At 41.5% G+C, this 17264-nt stretch overlaps 2 protein-coding genes across 2 annotated transcripts; both read right to left on the bottom strand.

Moving 5' to 3' along the window:
- Nucleotides 1-7043: 7043 nt before the first annotated feature.
- LOC148064246 (5-beta-cholestane-3-alpha,7-alpha-diol 12-alpha-hydroxylase-like) lies at nucleotides 7044-8591 on the bottom strand. The gene has a single exon (XM_087811042.1). It carries the CDS (start codon nucleotides 8568-8570, stop codon nucleotides 7044-7046), a length of 1527 nt encoding a protein of 508 aa, XP_087667168.1. The 5' UTR covers nucleotides 8571-8591.
- A 1897-nt stretch (nucleotides 8592-10488) lies between these two features.
- Nucleotides 10489-12015, bottom strand: LOC148064245 (7-alpha-hydroxycholest-4-en-3-one 12-alpha-hydroxylase-like). The gene has a single exon (XM_087811053.1). The coding sequence runs from the start codon at nucleotides 12013-12015 to the stop codon at nucleotides 10489-10491; it is 1527 nt and encodes a 508-aa protein (XP_087667179.1).
- Nucleotides 12016-17264: the final 5249 nt, after the last annotated feature.

Raw genomic sequence — 17264 nt, 5'->3', positions numbered from 1 at the left:
TCACCATCATCTTCTTCCAGAAATTCTAGCTCAGTGACTAAGTTGCCTGCATTTTTGGATTTTGCAGGTTGCTGGTTCAATTCCCAGATATGTCCTCAACACTTTTAATCGCTTTAGTCTACTCTTTGTAATGAGTTCAACTACCAATTTTGCACCTTTGACTTCCTGTTCACTTCACTTTAACTTAACATTTATTTCACTTTTTCACTTCAACTTCAGTGTCACCTGGTTTTATAAGTTAGCTTCTGTGGCAACAACTCAGCCTTTGTGGTCGAGTGGTAACACTTCTTGTCCTTTTTTTAAGATCCATGACCTCTTATGACTTGGGTTCAAATCCACTTATTTCCTTCACCTTCATGGTCGACCTGTTATCGAAGACCTGACAGGATGTTCTCTTGTGATCCTGCAGGGGGCGACACAACCTGAACAAGTTTAATTATTTAATATTTCAATGATTCGTCTTCATTTTGATGACATTTCGTTGACTTCTCTGTCTTCTATTATTATTACCAATGGATCTATCAAGAACTTCTAGCTCAGTGGGTTAGTTTGCTGCAATTTTCAGTTCTGCAGGTTGTTGGTTCAAACCCCACTGACAATTTTAACTACTCAAGTCTACATTTAAAGTGTAAAACTGTTAATTCAGCAGTCATCATAGTATCTGCTCTGGTTGAGTGGTAAGAGCAGTTGTCATTGCTTCATTGTGAAGACCACATGGTTGTGAGTTCAAATCCCACCAACCTTCCTTCTAATTTGTATCACTTCTGTCCAAACATTCAATATAAATATATCCTAATCAAATGATTATTTGTGGACAGCGGTGGTTCGGTGGTCAGAGCAAAAGTCCCTGCTCAAGTGTGAAGTCTAAGGTTGTGAGTTCAAAGCCCACTGTTCCACAAATCCGAGCGGAAACCCAAACATATGAACACTGATGTGTTTAAAGTGAGCTAAGCTGCGGCGTGACGTTTGAGACATAAATGAAAGATGGTGGTCAAAAGAAAGATGGTGGACAAGGATGAAAAATGGTGGACAAGGACCCAACCATGGAAACAGCCCCTTGTCCAGAGGAGGCTCTCCGGAACGTTGCTGTCGGAAAACTCCCAACAGGTACAAACCTCCAAGAGCTGTGGCAGCGATGGCAAGAAGGACTGTTAGCAGAGCCTCCATGTTTGACTTCTCTCATGAAAAGAATAGTGAGTGCTGGACTTTTAAAAAAGACTGGCTCCTCCTTTTTCTTTAGATCCACAATCTCCCTCCTCTCTGGCAGAAAATCTAGTTATTGATTAATGCCTGGAAGGCATGAAACAAGATAGATAACCACAGGTTTTGTAATTCAGAAAAATCCTAAAAAAAAACTGCCTGATGTTAAATATCCAAATGAATGATTGAATCTGTTTGTGTCGTCATCAGACATGTTTGCTCTGCTGCACGAGCTTTGCCCTCTTCCGTGTCAAACTGCACTCATGACTTCATTTGAAAGCACCATTGATGGGAAAGTGATACGTCGTCATATTTACCAACCACACATTATTACTCACTCACTGATTGCTTATCATTACTTGTGATTGGAAAGAAGTGTAGGGAGTGTGAGGGAGTGGCCAAACTATTTTGGACACTTCATTGTCTGTGTTGGACTTTTAAGCTGCAGAACCAGAACTCTCACTGTTCTGAAAATGATTTGCGTACAAGGATGAATACTAATCCGCATCACATCAATGAGTGGGTAATAGTTCAATGAAATAACGTTGACCATTTGAACCTTCAGTGCGATCCGATGGTACCCCACTTCTTGCATTGACATACAAACATGACTTGACAATGACTACGAGACGTTTTGTTTGTAAAATAAATCTAAATTACTCTTTTTGTTTGTCTGTGTTGGTGCCTGTACTAAAAATAAATAATCAATAATTTTGTGCATACGTGTGTGTGTTCATGCGTTAATCAAAAACAATCAAAACACGACGTCACTTCTGTCCCGGGTCTTATACTTCGCGTCGTGGGGAGAGATGAACAATCCAGAGTGTGTCACGAGTCGTTTATTTGCCGCTTCAGGTCAAACATAATAGAAGCTTTCAATTTCGGCCGACCGGACGCACTTTGTCCCGGCGACTGTACAGGTCAATAGTCCCGAGAGAAAAGGTCCCGATCTGTAGAAACATCCCTATATTTTAGGCAAATTTCCCGTCCGGAAGGTCGTCTCTTTCCGGCCAAATGGTTCTTTCAAGTTCCTTGTGTCACGATCACCCGCAGAGACGCATCCTAATTTGTTTTCTTGTAATCTAATCATTCAACTGTTCTCAGGCGGGGGTTATCTTCTCTTCCGTCTTTTATCCCCCCTTTCCCGGGCGTGTCTTGCTTCGTTCTTTGATCTACGATTTAAGGTGTGATTTGCAGATGAACAGATGTTTTTAAATAACCGGTGTCGTATCTAATCCTGATCCGAGCTTGTCTTGAACCAGTAAATCAGTCTGAGTGGATGTTGATTGTGAATGTGTAGTCAAACGTTTAAGCTCTTAGATGAAGCGAGTAATTTATACTTTATTTATTTTTTATATTCTGAACAAACTCTGTCCAGTAGGGATCGCTGTCCTGGGGAAGCCTCGCCTCTCTGGTCGTGGGGGAGGTCTTGCTACAGTTTTTAGGGAGAGTTGTTCTTGCAAAGTGATTCAGACACAGGAATTCACTTCTTTTGAGTCTCGGATGATCTTGGTTGGTTCTACAAGACCTTTCTATTGTGTGTCAATCTACTGCCCGCCTGGTCCTGCTGTTCTTGAAAGACTTCAGTGACTTCTTATCTTCCATTATTCAAATGGAGTCTGTTCTTATTCTTGGAGACTTTATTCTTCATGTTGATGACGTCACATCTTGCTCTGCTCAAGAACTTTTAACTTTAACAGAAGCCTTTAATTTTGAGCAACATGTTTCTGAACCCACTCATCAAAAAGGCCACACTTTAGACTTAGTTTTTACTCTTGGCCTGGACATTTTTTTAATGTATCTGTACATGATGTTCATCTGATCATTCTCTTGTCTTGTTTAACCTGGACTTCATCCCTGAACCTAAGCCTTTGAAAGTTAGGTCTCAGAGACGTGTCATCTCAGCCGATACTGCAGACAGTTTTTCTGCTATGTTTGACCCCCTCTCCTTTGATGACTGCCCAGACGTGGACAGTTTGATTCACTGTTTCACTATTCACTGGGTTGAAATACTGGATCAAGTGGCACCTGTTAAATTGAACTTGAAAATTCAGAAAAAATGTTGCCCTTGGACAAATGAAGATCTCCTGAGTCTGAAGAGACTTTGTCGAAAGACTGAGCGTCTCTGGAAGTCCACTAAACTTGAGGTGTACAGACTTCACTCAAAAAAACAAACAATTTCCCGAAGGAGAACTCCTGAGGGATCAATAAAGTTCTACCTTACCTTACCTAACCTTACTTCACCTCAGGGATCTGAAGTCTTCTTACAATGACATGGTGGAAACTGCTAGATCTGATTACATCAGAAAACGTGTAGCAACAAATAAGAAACCCCAAAGTGTTGTTTGACACGATTAATTATCTCGTGTCTTCTGCTCCTCAAATCACGCCTGTCTTCTGTGAAGCTGACAGCAATGCATTGTTGAGATTTTTCATTGACAAAATTAAATTGATCAAAGAGAAAATCTCTCTTTTGTGTGGAACCCCTACTGTCTCAGAGCCCCTCTCCTCCTCTTGGTCTTCCTTCACTGCTGTATCTTTGGGTGATATTTCGGCACTAGTGAACAAGATGAAACCCTCCTCTTGCTCAGATGACGTCCTTCCTTGTAGGCTTTTTATAAAAGTATTTGATGTTATTGGCCCCTGGGTTACCAATATGGTGAACCTCTCCCTTTCCACAGGGTTTTTTCCAAATGCATTTAAACCATTGTGGAGCCTCTGCTCAAAAAGCCAGACTTAGACCCAACTGACCTCAGTAATTTCAGCCATATTTCTAAGCTCCCTTTCTTGTCCAAGATCTTGGAGAAGGTGGTGTCTGAGCAGCTGTTCCTGGATCAGAGCAACATCCATGAGAAGTTTCAGTCTGGCTTCCGTAAACATCACTCTACAGAGACAGCTTTATTGAAAGTGTCCAGTGACATCATGATGTCGGCTGACTCGGGTCAATTCACTGTTCTGGTTCTCTTGGATCTGTCCTCAGCCTTTGACACAGTTGATCACCAGATCCTGCTGAGAAGACTGAGGGATGAAGACTGTCTGGGTCTGTGTTAGAATGGTTCTCATCTTACCTTTCTGGGCGCAGTTTTAGTGTATCTGTCAATCAAATGAGGTCTGAATCGGCAGATCTGTTGTGTGGAGTCCCTCAAGGTTCTGTTCTGGGTCCTTTATTGTTTTTGCTGTACTTGATTCCCCTCGGTAAAGTCAATCAGAGATTTCCTTATGTTTCTTATCACATTTTTGCTGATGACATCCAGCTCTACTGCTCTTTTGATACAACTGAGCCCCAGAGGCTGAACAGCTTAGTCAATTGTTTGCTAGAACTCAAACAATGAGTGAAAACACTTTGCAGCTAAATGTGAACAAAACTGAAACTCTGGTGATTGCTCCTGATGATAAGCTTACAGGGTTGAGTCAGTACTTGGGTGACTTAGGTCAGTCTGTCAAACTGAGCCTGAGAAACCTGGGTGTTGTATTTGATAAAGACACGTCTCTTGTTCAACACTGAACAAATCTGACCAGAAACTTTTTCCTTCAACTGAGAAAAATCTCTAAACTTAGGAAAATGTTGTCACAACATGATCTGGAGCTTGTAATCCATGCGTTTGTGACTTCTCTCCTGGACTATTGCAAGTTTGTGTTCATGTCTTAACAAGAAGGATCTGTCTCGTCTGCAGTTGATTCAGAACTCTGCAGCGAGAATTCTGAGCCGCTCTAGTAGAAGAACTCACATTTCTCCGATCATTTCACTCTTCACTGGCTTCCAGTTTCTTTCAGGATCAACTTTAAAATTCTGGTTCTTACTTTCAGATCTATTCATGGTCAGGCTCCTCCTTACATCAGTGATCTGATCCAACCTTACACCCCAGCTCGGGCTCTGAGGTCTGTGGATCAGAATCTACTTATGGTTCCACACACACGGTTCAGGACCAGTGGAGAGAAATCCTTCCAGGCTGTTGCTCCTCAGCTTTGGAACGGTCTTCTCTCTCTTTGTGCTTGATGGATCTACTGACTCCTTTAAGAAACATCTTAAGAAGTTTTTATTTGTTCAGGCTTTTCCTTGATTTTCTGGAACTCCTGTTGTGTTATCAGTTTTATCTTGATCTTTAAAGTATATATTTAATTGAATATTGCTTTGATTGTTTAAGCGCATTGTGACCCTGGTCTGGAAAAGCGCTATATAAATAAAAATTACTTACTTACTTACTTACCTCTAGGACCTCACGTGGACAACACGGTGTAACCCTTACAAATAAAATGTTTTCCAAGTTTCGGAAGCAGGTGATTACCACACCTTATTGAGACGCTTAGAGGTCGGGCTTGGAGACTCTGCTGGTTGAGACCATTTCTGGAGTGCTCACCTACCACAAGGCTGGAAATGTCTGAGAAGGGGAACGTGGTCCACGCATCACACTGCATGATTGTCCCACCGCCAGATGGCATCACTTCTGGACCGCGATTCTCCAACTCACAACCGTCTACACAACATTGCTCTGATGATCAATGATCTACAATGAATTCTTCAAAAAATTCCTCTGATGATCAATGATCTACAACGAGTTCAACATGAAATTGTCCTGAGGATTAAAGAAGAACACAAAGTAAGTTAATCTTCTGAGGACTTTACTTAATAAGAGACCCACACAAACACATACACACAGTCTCTCCCTGTAACACATTTACACACAGGTTAAGTCCTGGTAATCCGTGACCCAAAGCCACTGAAAACTCATAAAACAACAAAGCTGTGTTTGGCCAAAGGAAACCGATCTACGTTGGACAACGAGAGATCCTGAATGACTGGATACGTCTTGTGAAATTGCATGATGAGAGACTCCACACGTTTCCCTCGCGGACGTAACCAAAAGATACTAACAAAAGGAAAACAAGAATAATGACTAGTCACTTATAGATGGTGATATATTTTGCTTTATTGTTGAAGGTCTTTAACATGCAAATATTGATGAAGAGAAGGAAAAGAAGATGGGAAAGTTATCATATTAACCAAACACACAGTTATTCTCTCGCTGATTGTTTCGATTATCAATGTTTGTGCTGGGAAAGATGAGAGGGAGTACGGATGACTTCACTGCAGGTGAAAATCTCTGAAGGAATGTATGCTGGTTTAGCCATGAACAACAATAATTTTTTGTGTCCAAAAAAGTGTCCATTTGTTTAAAACCTTTCAAGTAAGATAACCAACATCGTGTGTAACTGCAACCAGTTCTTTGCTTAAGAGAGAAGTCAGACTGGAATCTAAAATATGTGTGTATTACCCTCTTGCTGAAAGTAAAACTACTGAATTTAAATTTGGATCAAATCCTAACCTTATAACTTTGTTATGATTTATTATATCTTTTGGCTGTTGTGCATAATTAGGTTTTGTGTCTTTATAAAACAACTGCAACTTGAACCTTTGGCATTACATTCAGTACGCACAAAATGCAAAAATACTGGGCCAAAATTAAAGATACAAACTCTTAAATTAAATTCTGGGGATTATATTATACATTTGTGAAATAATATTTCATTAAAAAATATATATTATTTGAAAGTTTCAAATGTGTGTGTGCAACTTCATAGCCTTTCACTCTACACATGTGAGTAAAAAAACATATTTATTGTGAAACAATGGAAAGAAAAAGGAGAGATATTGTAAAAGTCTGTTTTCAATACATAATATTTAATCTGGAAGTAAAAATGGGAAAAGAAGGAAGGTTTAAAGCATAGAGATACTTGGAAATATATATTTTGTATATATATGAAATGTTTCTAAAATTAAAAGTTTCCTCAAAATCAAGCATTCAATGAAGATCAGTTGAACCATTTTAACCTTTAAACACCATTTAATATTTGAGTTTGTACCGAAATTGAACGTCTCTGTCAGGCTGCATTGTTCCGAAGCCGAATCGTCGGACATCAAATTCCGGGATCTTCTCCTCAGGATTCTTCAACTCGAAGTCGAAGTAAACCAGCATAAGGAAAACAAACTGTTTCAGCTCATTTGTGGCAAAGAACCTTCCTGGACACATGGCGATCCCAGCACCCCAGGGCATGGTGTAGTACTTGACTTTGTTTTCTCCTTTGTAAAAGTCGGTTTTCTTGCTCCCGTCTGGATTGAGAAAGCGATCGTATTTGAAGGAGAGAGGGTCAGGGTGGATTTCTGGGTCAATGTGAACAGCAATGTAGGGGAACACTGCCATCCTGTCACCTTTACGGAGCAGGTATTCACGACCGTCGGACATCTTGATGCTCATGTCCTGGAGCACTGCCCTGGTGAGGAGGGGAGCAGCTGTCAGTCTGAGGGTCTCTTCGATGATGCTGTCTAGGATCGTTGCCTTCATCAGCATTTCTCGAGTCACGTCCAGTAAAGGACCATCTCCACGAACCTTCTGTCCAGATTGATTCACAACGTCATTCACTTCCTTCTTGGCAGCTTCCATGGCTTCTGGATGCTTCATGAGGTAGAGGAGGAGCCAGAACGAAGAGGGACCGGTGTTGCCCTGAGACGCCCAGAGAAGCATGAACATGTATCTGGAGATCATATCTTCGTTCATCCCCCTCTCCTCTTTGGTTTGAGACATGTCTTTAACCCATCCACTGATGTTGTCTTTGGACCTGATCTTTCTCAAGGACAAAGCGTCCCAGAAGATTTCCGATAGTCTTTGTACTTCCAACCGTTTCTGGGGGGTCAGAATCCCATAAGCCAAGTTGGGGAAGAGCTGGTCGTATTTCCTGAATTCATGGAAAAAAGCTTCTGATTCGCTTCTGCCTTTCTCTTTAGCCTTTTCCTCACTTCCTTCACTTTTGTTGCCATACAGGGACAGGTAGCCAGCCCTGAACACAACATTGTAGCAGTACATGAACAGTCCATCCTCAATCCAAGTTTTCTGGTCCTCTTCAGATCTGATGTTGTGAAGCATAAGGTTCTGCAGGTTAGCTGTCATAGCCTGAGTCATGACCTCCAGTCCGTCTCCTTTCAGGTGCTTGTTGCTGGATAGAATAAGGATGTCATGATCACCTTCCATCACTTGGTAGTCAAATACTCTACGGACCAGGTGAGCAGAAAACTTGTTGAAATTCAATTTTTCTCTGCACTCTTTTGTGAAAGTTCCCAAAGAAAACGGATCCTGAAGAAAAGTCACGTAGTGGCCGCCAAGCTGTATCGTGAACACATCACCATGTTTTTCTTTCATCTTCTCCAGGAATTTAAGCGTTTTTCTGCGAAACTCCAGAACATGACCCAACCATGGAAAAAGCCCCTTGTCCAGAGGAGGCTCTCCGGAACGTTGCTGCCGGAAAACTCCCAACAGGTACAAACCACCAAGAGCTGCGACAGCGATGACAAGAAGGACTGTTAGCAGAGCCTCCATGTTTGACTACGAGTTGAAAAACTTGACTTTTTATACTGATCTACTCGTCCTGTTTTCCCATGATTCAACACATCCTGCAGCAAGGAGGCTAAAAATAAAATTTTTGTATTGTCACATCTCACTTCTCTGCAAATAAAAATAGTTAAATTTGACTAACACTCGATACCTCTTTACGCTGCAGCAACAATTACTTTTTTAATCACACGTATAATGTCTCCACCAACTTCTTATCAGAATGCATTCACTGTTTTCTACTGGTAACATTTAGTAAAAAGAAAGCAAATATCTTATTAAAAAAAGGAATTTAATATTTGATCATGTAATGATATTTAAATATTTGGTGCTTCGGTCAATGACCAGATCTTTGTTGTTCTCAGCTGGTTGGGTTTATTTATGAAAAGTGCAATAAATCACGTTTTGAGGTCATTGTTTTGACCACGACCCATGTTCCTCATCTACAACACTGCCCATCCCCAGAACTCACATGGTATAAAACACAAATTAAATAATCATGTATTATTTCTTCATTATGCTTGTGCTTTTTTATTAGCACATTAGTTTAAAATATTAGTTTGTACCAAAAATGGAATTCTCTCGGGATTGTTTGCCTTTATCAGAATTTCTCGGGTCACGTCTATAATGGGAACATCTGCACGAACCTTCTGTCCAGATTGATTCACGATGTCATTCACTTCCTTGTCGGCAGCTTCCATAGCTTCTGGATGCTTCATACCATGTTAGCTGTCAAAGAGACATGTTCAGGTTATCAGCTTTCATGTGGTTGTTGCTGGACAGAACTAGGTTGTTAAGATCACCTTCTACCACTTGGAAGTCATACACTCTACAGACCAATTGATCAGAAAATGTGTTGAAATCTATGTTTTTCCCCTTTTGTGAAAGCCCCCCAAGAAAATGTATCTTGAAGAAATGTCACGTAATGCTCGCCCAGCTGTATCGTAAACACATTACTGTCATTCTTTCATCCTCTCCAGGAATTTCAATGTTTTTTCGACAGAACTCCAGAACATGACCCAACCATGGAAACAGCCCCTTGTCCAGAGGAGGCTCTCCGGTAAAACTCCCAACAGGTACAACCCACCAAGAGCTGCGACAGTGATGACAAGAAGGACTGTTAGCAGAGCCTCCATGTTTGACTCCGAGTTGAAAAACTTGACTTTTTATACTGATCTACTCGTCCTGTTTTCCCATCATTCAACACATCCTGCAGCAAGGAGGCTATAAAAAATGGTTTGTTTTGGCACATCTCACTTATCAGCAAACAATTAATACATTGTTTGACCTCATGACTTTCCTAATAATTATGGATACAGTTTATACATATTGTTCATGTGCTCTACGGATATTAAAGGACATTAGCAAGAGGACTGTGGCCAGGCTGCAGGGCTGAAACCTTTGACCCGGCATCCAAATGTATTTTTGTGAGTGTAGAGTCACACCACAGGTGCCCTAATAACAGTTATATATTTAAAATAACAATGATGATTAAGAAATTAGTTTTGAAAAATAAATGTAACGTGTGATATCAGAAAAGACACCAGATGTTTTAAGAAGCCGTCTCTTTATTGACAGTTTGAAACAAGTACAGCTGAGTAAGACAATCTTTCACTTCACGCGTGTGCCAGTGTTTGTTTGTGATAAATACATACATTAACATCTTTATAGTGACACCATGTAAAGAATAAGTGCAGAGATTGTAGGTACTTTAGACAATATGTGATCTTTATTCTCAAGGTAAAATCAAATAAAGAATGAAAGTTTAAAGCAAGAAGAACCAAAAGACTAAAATAGGAAAATGTATTTAAGGTAATCTGACGTTACTTTTTTACTTGAATGTCAATTAAAAACAAATCTGACACTCAAGATCAGTTGAACTAATTGAAGTCTAAAACATTTTAGTTTAGTATTTAAGTTTGTACCGAAACTGGACCTCTTTTTCGGGATGAATCGTTCCGAAGCCGAATCGTCGGACATCAAATTCCGGGATCTTCTCCTCAGGATTGTTCAACTCGAAGTCGAAGTAGACCAGCATAAGGAAAACAAACTGTTTCAGCTCATTTGTGGCAAAGAACCTTCCTGGACACATGGAGATCCCAGCACCCCAGGGCATGGTGTAATACTTGACTTTCTTTCCTCCTTTGTAAAAGCTGGTTTTCTTGCTCCCGTTTGGATTGAGAAAGCGATCGTATTTGAAGGAGAGAGGGTCAGGGTGGATTTCTGGGTCAATGTGAACAGCAATGTAGGGGAACACTGACATCCTGTCACCTTTACGGAGCAGGTATTCACGACCGTCGGACATCTTGATGCTCATGTCCTGGAGCACTGCCCTGGTGAGGAGGGGAGCAGTTGTCAGTCTGAGGGTCTCTTCGATGATGCTGTCTAGGATCGTTGCCTTCATCAGCATTTCTCGAGTCACGTCCAGTAAAGGACAATCTCCACGAACCTTCTGTCCAGATTGACTCACAATGTCATTCACTTCCTTCTTGGCAGCTTCCATGGCTTCTGGATGCTTCATGAGGTAGAGGAGGAGCCAGAACGAAGAGGGACCGGTGTTGCCCTGCGACGCCCAGAGAAGCACGAACATGCATCTGGCGATCATGTCTTCGTTCATCCCTATCTCTTCTTTGGCCTGAGACATGTCTTTAACCCATCCACTGATGTTGTCTTTGGACCTGATCTTTCTCAAGGACAAAGCGTCCCAGAAGATTTCCGATAGTCTTTGTACTTCCAACCGTTTCTGGGGGGTCAGAATCCCATAAGCCAAGTTGGGAAAGAGCTGGTCGTATTTCCTGAATTCATGGAACAAAGCTTCTGATTCGCTTCTGTCTTTCTCTTTAGCCTTTTCCTCACTTCCTTCACTTTTGTTGCCAAACAGGGACAGGTAGCCAGCCCTGAACACAACATTGTAGCAGTACATGAACAGTCCATCTTCAATCCAGGTTTTCTGGTCCTCTTCAGATCTGATGTTGTGAAGCATCAGGTTCTGCAGGTTAGCTGTCATAGCCTGAGTCATGACCTCCAGTCCGTCTCCTTTCAGGTGCTTGTTGCTGGATAGAATAAGGATGTCATGATCACCTTCCATCACTTGGTAGTCAAATACTCTACGGACCAGGTGAGCAGCATACTTGTTGAAATTCAATTTTTCTCTGCTCTCTTTTGTGAAAGCTCCCAAAGAAAACGGATCCTGAAGAAAAGTCACGTAGTGGCCGCCAAGCTGTATTGTGAACACATGACCATGCTTTTCTTTCATCCTCTCCAGGAATTTAAGCGTGTTTCTGCGGAACTCCAGAACATGACCCAACCATGGAAACAGCCCCTTGTCCAGAGGAGGCTCTCCGGAACGTTGCTGTCGGAAAACTCCCAACAGGTACAAACCACCAAGAGCTGCGGCAGCGATGGCAAGAAGGACTGTTAGCAGAGCCTCCATGTTTGACTTCTCTCATGAAAAGAATAGTGAGTGCTGGACTTTTAAAAAAGACTGGCTCCTCCTTTTTCCATAGATCCACAATCTCCCTCCTCTCTGGCAGAAAATCTAGTTATTGATTAATGCCTGGAAGGCATGAAACACTCTCACTGTTCTGAAAATGATTTGCATGAACTTCTGTCCCGGGTCTTATACTTTGCATCGTGGAGAGAGATGAACAATCCAGAGAGTGTCACGGGTCGTTTATTCGCCGCTTCAGGTCAAACATAATACAAGCTTTCAATTACGGTCGACCGGACGCACTTTGTCCCGGCGACTGTACAGGTCAATAGTCCCGAGAGAAAAGGTCCAGATCTGTAGAAACATCCCTATATTTTAGGCACGTCCGGAAGGTCGTCTCTTTCCGGCCAAATGGTTCTTTTAAGTTCTTTGTATCACGATCACCCGCAGAGACGCATCCTAATTTGTTTTCTTGTAATCTAATCATTCAACTGTTCTCGGGCGGGGGTTATCTTCTCTTCCGTCTTTTATCCCCCCTTTCCCGGGTGTGTCTTGCTTCGTTCTTTGATCTACGATTTAAGGTGTGATTTGCAGATAAACAGATGTTTTTAAATAACCGGTGTCGTATCTAATCCTGATCCGAGCTTGTCTTGAACCAGTAAATAAGTCTGAGTGGATGTTGATTGTGAATGTGTAGTCAACGTTTAAGCTCTTAGATGAAGCGAGTAATTTATACTTTATATTTTCATTATCTTTTAGCATTCATTTAAGTATGGCGTATATGTATATAATAATTTAAATCTAACAACTGACAAGACAACATGAATAGTTTTGTGAGGACATGCGTTTGCAATGAGAAAGAGAGAGAGAGAGAGAGAGAGAGAAAGGAGTTCTTTCTAAAATCATTGCGTAAAAGGAGTGAACTGTGTAAAGATTGTGATTTCAATATTTTCTTTTAAATAGAAAAAGAGTCAAGTTGGATTGTGAAAGATCACGGGAGGTGAAGAAGAAGCCGGCAGATCCGAGTCTCTGAGAGTGAGAGAGATACTTATAAAGACATCATTGTTTATCTCTTCAGAAGGAAGTCCAAATGATGACTCCCTTCAAATACTGACGATGATGTGACTCACTAACAGGTAGTTCCTAGTAATATGGCTTCTATCCTCCAGGAACAGAAAGCATCACATCTCACTGCTTATTGCTGGCTTAGATACACAACAGTCTTGTCTAGTGTATCTCATGTTTCAGTGACAACCTGTAACATTCTTTTCCTTTGATGAAGAACATTGTGCTGTGCCTTCATTGCAATGATTCACAAGACGACGAGGGTGTGCTTGTGAAAAACCTTTTAAGATATTATTTGCTGCTCTGACAGCGTAAAGCATGGGACCTTCTGCTTCCGGTGAGCCTTTGATCGGCTGCTAGAACGTGAGCTCCTGCAATAATTGCCAAAAACAGTCGTTTTAACGACTACTTGTCTGGATATTATGTTCATATCACTAAAGATATGTCTCTATGATCGTGATGCTGTTTTCAACATCAGAGAGTCGATGGAGGACTTCACTCACGACTGTTACCAACGTCCCGTGAGTTTCCCACCTTTGCTTCTAATCGACTCGGACTCTGCGGAATATAGTTTGATCTCTCGGGTACCGGGCGATTTCCACAAGAGACCGAGAAGAAGATCCGGTTTATTCATATGAACAAACTCTGTCCAGTAGGGAGCGCTGTCCTGGGGAAGCCTCGCCTCTCTGGTCATGGGGGAGGTCTTGCTACAGTTTTTAGGGAGAGCTGTTCTTGCAAAGTGATTCAGACACAGGAATTCACTTCTTTTGAGTCTCAGATGATCTTGGTTGGTTCTACAAGACCTTTCTATTGTGTGTCAATCTACTGCCCGCCTGGTCCTGCTGTTCTTGAAAGACTTCAGTGACTTCTCATCTTCCATTATTCAAATGGAATCTGTTCTTATTCTTGGAGACTTTATTCTTCATGTTGATGACGTCACATCTTGCTCTGCTCAAGAACTTTTAACTTTAACAGAAGCCTTTAATTTTGAGCAACATGTTTCTGAACCCACTCATCAAAAAGGCCACACTTTAGACTTAGTTTTTACTCTTGGCCTGGACATTTTTTTATTGTATCTGTACATGATGTTCATCTGATCATTCTCTTGTCTTGTTTAACCTGGACTTCATCCCTGAACCTAAGCCTTTGAAAGTTAGGTCTCAGAGACGTTTCATCTCAGCCGATACTGCAGACAGTTTTTCTGCTACGTTTGACCCTCTCTCCTTTGATGACTGCCCAGACGTGGACAGTTTGATTCACTGTTTCACTATTCACTGGGTTGAAATACTGGATCAAGTGGCACCTGTTAAATTGAACTTGAAAATTCAGAAAAAATGTTGCCCTTGGACAAATGAAGATCTCCTGAGTCTGAAGAGACTTTGTCGAAAGACTGAGCGTCTCTGGAAGTCCACTAAACTTGAGGTGCATAGACTTCACTCAAAAAAACAAACAATTTCCCGAAGGAGAACTCCTGAGGGATCAGTAAAGTTCTACCTTATCTCAGGGATCTGAAGTCTTCTTACAATGAGATGGTGGAAACTGCTAGATCTGATAACATCAGAAAACCTGTAGCAACAAACAAGAAACCCCAAAGTGTTGTTTGACACGATTAATTCTCTCGTGTCTTCTGCTCCTCAAATCACGCCTGTCTTCTGTGAAGCTGACAGCAATGCATTGTTGAGATTTTTCATTGACAAAATTAAATTGATCAAAGAGAAAATCTCTCTTTTGTGTGGAACCCCTACTGTCTCAGAGCCCCTCTCCTCCTCTTGGTCTTCCTTCACTGCTGTATCTTTGGGTGATATTTCGGCACTAGTGAACAAGATGAAACCCTCCTCTTGCTCAGATGACGTCCTTCCTTGTAGGCTTTTTATAAAAGTATTTGATGTTATTGGCCCCTGGGTTACCAATATGGTGAACCTCTCCCTTTCCACAGGGTTTTTTCCAAATGCATTTAAACCATTGTGGAGCCTCTGCTCAAAAAGCCAGACTTAGACCCAACTGACCTCAGTAATTTCAGCCATATTTCTAAGCTCCCTTTCTTGTCCAAGATCTTGGAGAAGGTGGTGTCTGAGCAGCTGTCTTTGTTCCTGGATCAGAGCGACATCCATGAGAAGTTTCAGTCTGGCTTCCGTAAACATCACTCTACAGAGACAGCTTTACTGAAAGTGTCCAGTGACATCATGATGTCGGCTGACTCGGGTCAATTCACTGTTCTGGTTCTCTTGGATCTGTCCTCAGCCTTTAACACAGTTGATCACCAGATCCTGCTGAGAAGACTGAGGGATGAAGTGGGACTGTCTGGGTCTGTGTTAGAATGGTTCTCATCATGCCTTTCTGGGCAGTTTTAGTGTATCTGTCAATAAAATGAGGTCTGAATCGGCAGATCTGTTGTGTGGAGTCCCTCAAGGTTCTGTTCTGGGTCCTTTATTGTTTTTGCTGTACTTGATTCCCCTCGGTAATAAAACGATTAAAACTAGTCTGTTTCTGTCGCTCCAACACGACGTCACGTCCGGGTCTTAATACTTTGCTTTATGGAGAGAAAAGGTCAAAATGCAGAGTGTACGGGTCGTTTATTCGCCGCTACAAGTCAAACAAAGATACAACTTTACGATCGAAAGGACTCGATCTTTGCCGGCAGCTCTACAGGTCAATAGCTCTAGGAAAGATGGTCTCGGGTTATGGGGCTTCTTTCTATTTAAGGGAAAGTTTCCTGTCCAGGGGGTCGCCTATTCCGGGGCAGTGGTTCTTTTATGTTAGCTCATGTCTCGGGTCACCTGGAGAGTAACTTCCTTCCTTGCCTGTTGTGTGGGCAAGTTCCTTTGTCTTCCAGCCCCCCTTTTTTGGGTGTGTTCCATTTTGCCCTTTTGTTTCATGCCCACAGGTGTGAACTGAGCAGACAGACAGATGCTTCATTAAGTCGCTGATTAATCTCTAGTCTGTTTTCAAGCTAGCCTTGAGACAGTGCATATCAGTATGAAGTGAAATGTTGATTGTGAATGTGTATTCAAACGTTTAAGCTCTTAGATGAGGCTAGTAATTTCTACTCTATATTTTTATTATCTTTTTAGCAATAATTTAACTTATGGCGTATACGTATAGTGTATAATAATTTCAAATCTAACAGTAAAATCATTCAGAGATTTCCTGATGTTTCTTATCACATTTTTGCTGATGACATCCAGCTATACTGCTCTTTTGATCCAACTGAGCCCCAGAGGCTGAACAGCTTAGTCAATTGTTTGCTAGAAATCAAACAATGAGTGAAAACACTTTGCAGCTAAATGTGAACAAAACTGAAACTCTGGTGATTGCTCCTGATGATAAGGTTCAGGGTTGAGTCAGTACTTGGGTGACTTAGGTCAGTCTGTCAAACTGAGCCTGAGAAACCTGGGTGTTGTATTTGATAAAGACATGTCTCTTGTTCAACACTGTATAAAACTGACCAGAAACTGTTTCCTTCAACTGAGAAAAATCTCTAAACTTAGGAAAATGTTGTCACAACATGATCTGGAGCTTTTAATCCATGCGTTTATTTCTTCTCGTCTGGACTATTGCAACAGTTTGTGTTCATGTCTTAACAAGAAGAAGCTGTCTCGCCTGCAGTCGATTCAGAACTCTGCAGCGAGAATTCTGAGCCGCTCAAGTAGAAGAACTCACATTTCTCCGATCATTTCACTCTTCACTGGCTTCCAGTTTCTTTCAGGATCAACTTTAAAATTCTGGTTCTTACTTTCAGATCTATTCATGGTCAGGCTCCTCCTTACATCAGTGATCTGATCCAGCCTTACACCCCAGCTCGGGCTCTGAGGTCTGTGGATCAGAATCTACTGATGGTTCCTCGCACACGGTTCAGGACCAGAGGAGAGAAATCCTTCCAGGCTGTTGCTCCTAAGCTTTGGAACGATATTCCTCTATCTTTGTGCTTGATGGATCGACTGACTCCTTTAAGAAACATCTTAAGACGTTTCTATTTGTTCAGGCTTTTCCTTGATTTTCTGGAACTCCTGTTGTGTTATCAGTTTTATCTTGATCTTTAAAGTACAGTATATACTTAATTGAATATTGCTTTGATTGTTTAAGCGCATTGTGACCCTGGTCTGGAAAAGCGCTATATAAATAAAAATTACTTACTTACTTACCTCTAGGACCTCACGTGGACAACACGGTGTAACCCTTACAAATAA

This window comes from Callionymus lyra, chromosome 16 (assembly GCF_982586985.1).
Source record: "Callionymus lyra chromosome 16, fCalLyr1.hap1.1, whole genome shotgun sequence".
NCBI lineage: Eukaryota > Metazoa > Chordata > Actinopteri > Syngnathiformes > Callionymidae > Callionymus > Callionymus lyra.
Note: the sequence above shows the minus strand (reverse complement) of the source record. Positions and strands in the feature narration are given on the sequence as shown.

What these genes read in the sequence shown, in the direction of transcription:
- LOC148064246 (XM_087811042.1), bottom strand. Translation starts at nt 8,570, where the DNA reads ATGGAGGCTCTGCTAACAGTCCTTCTTGTCATCGCTGTCGCAGCTCTT.
- LOC148064245 (XM_087811053.1), bottom strand. Translation starts at nt 12,015, where the DNA reads ATGGAGGCTCTGCTAACAGTCCTTCTTGCCATCGCTGCCGCAGCTCTT.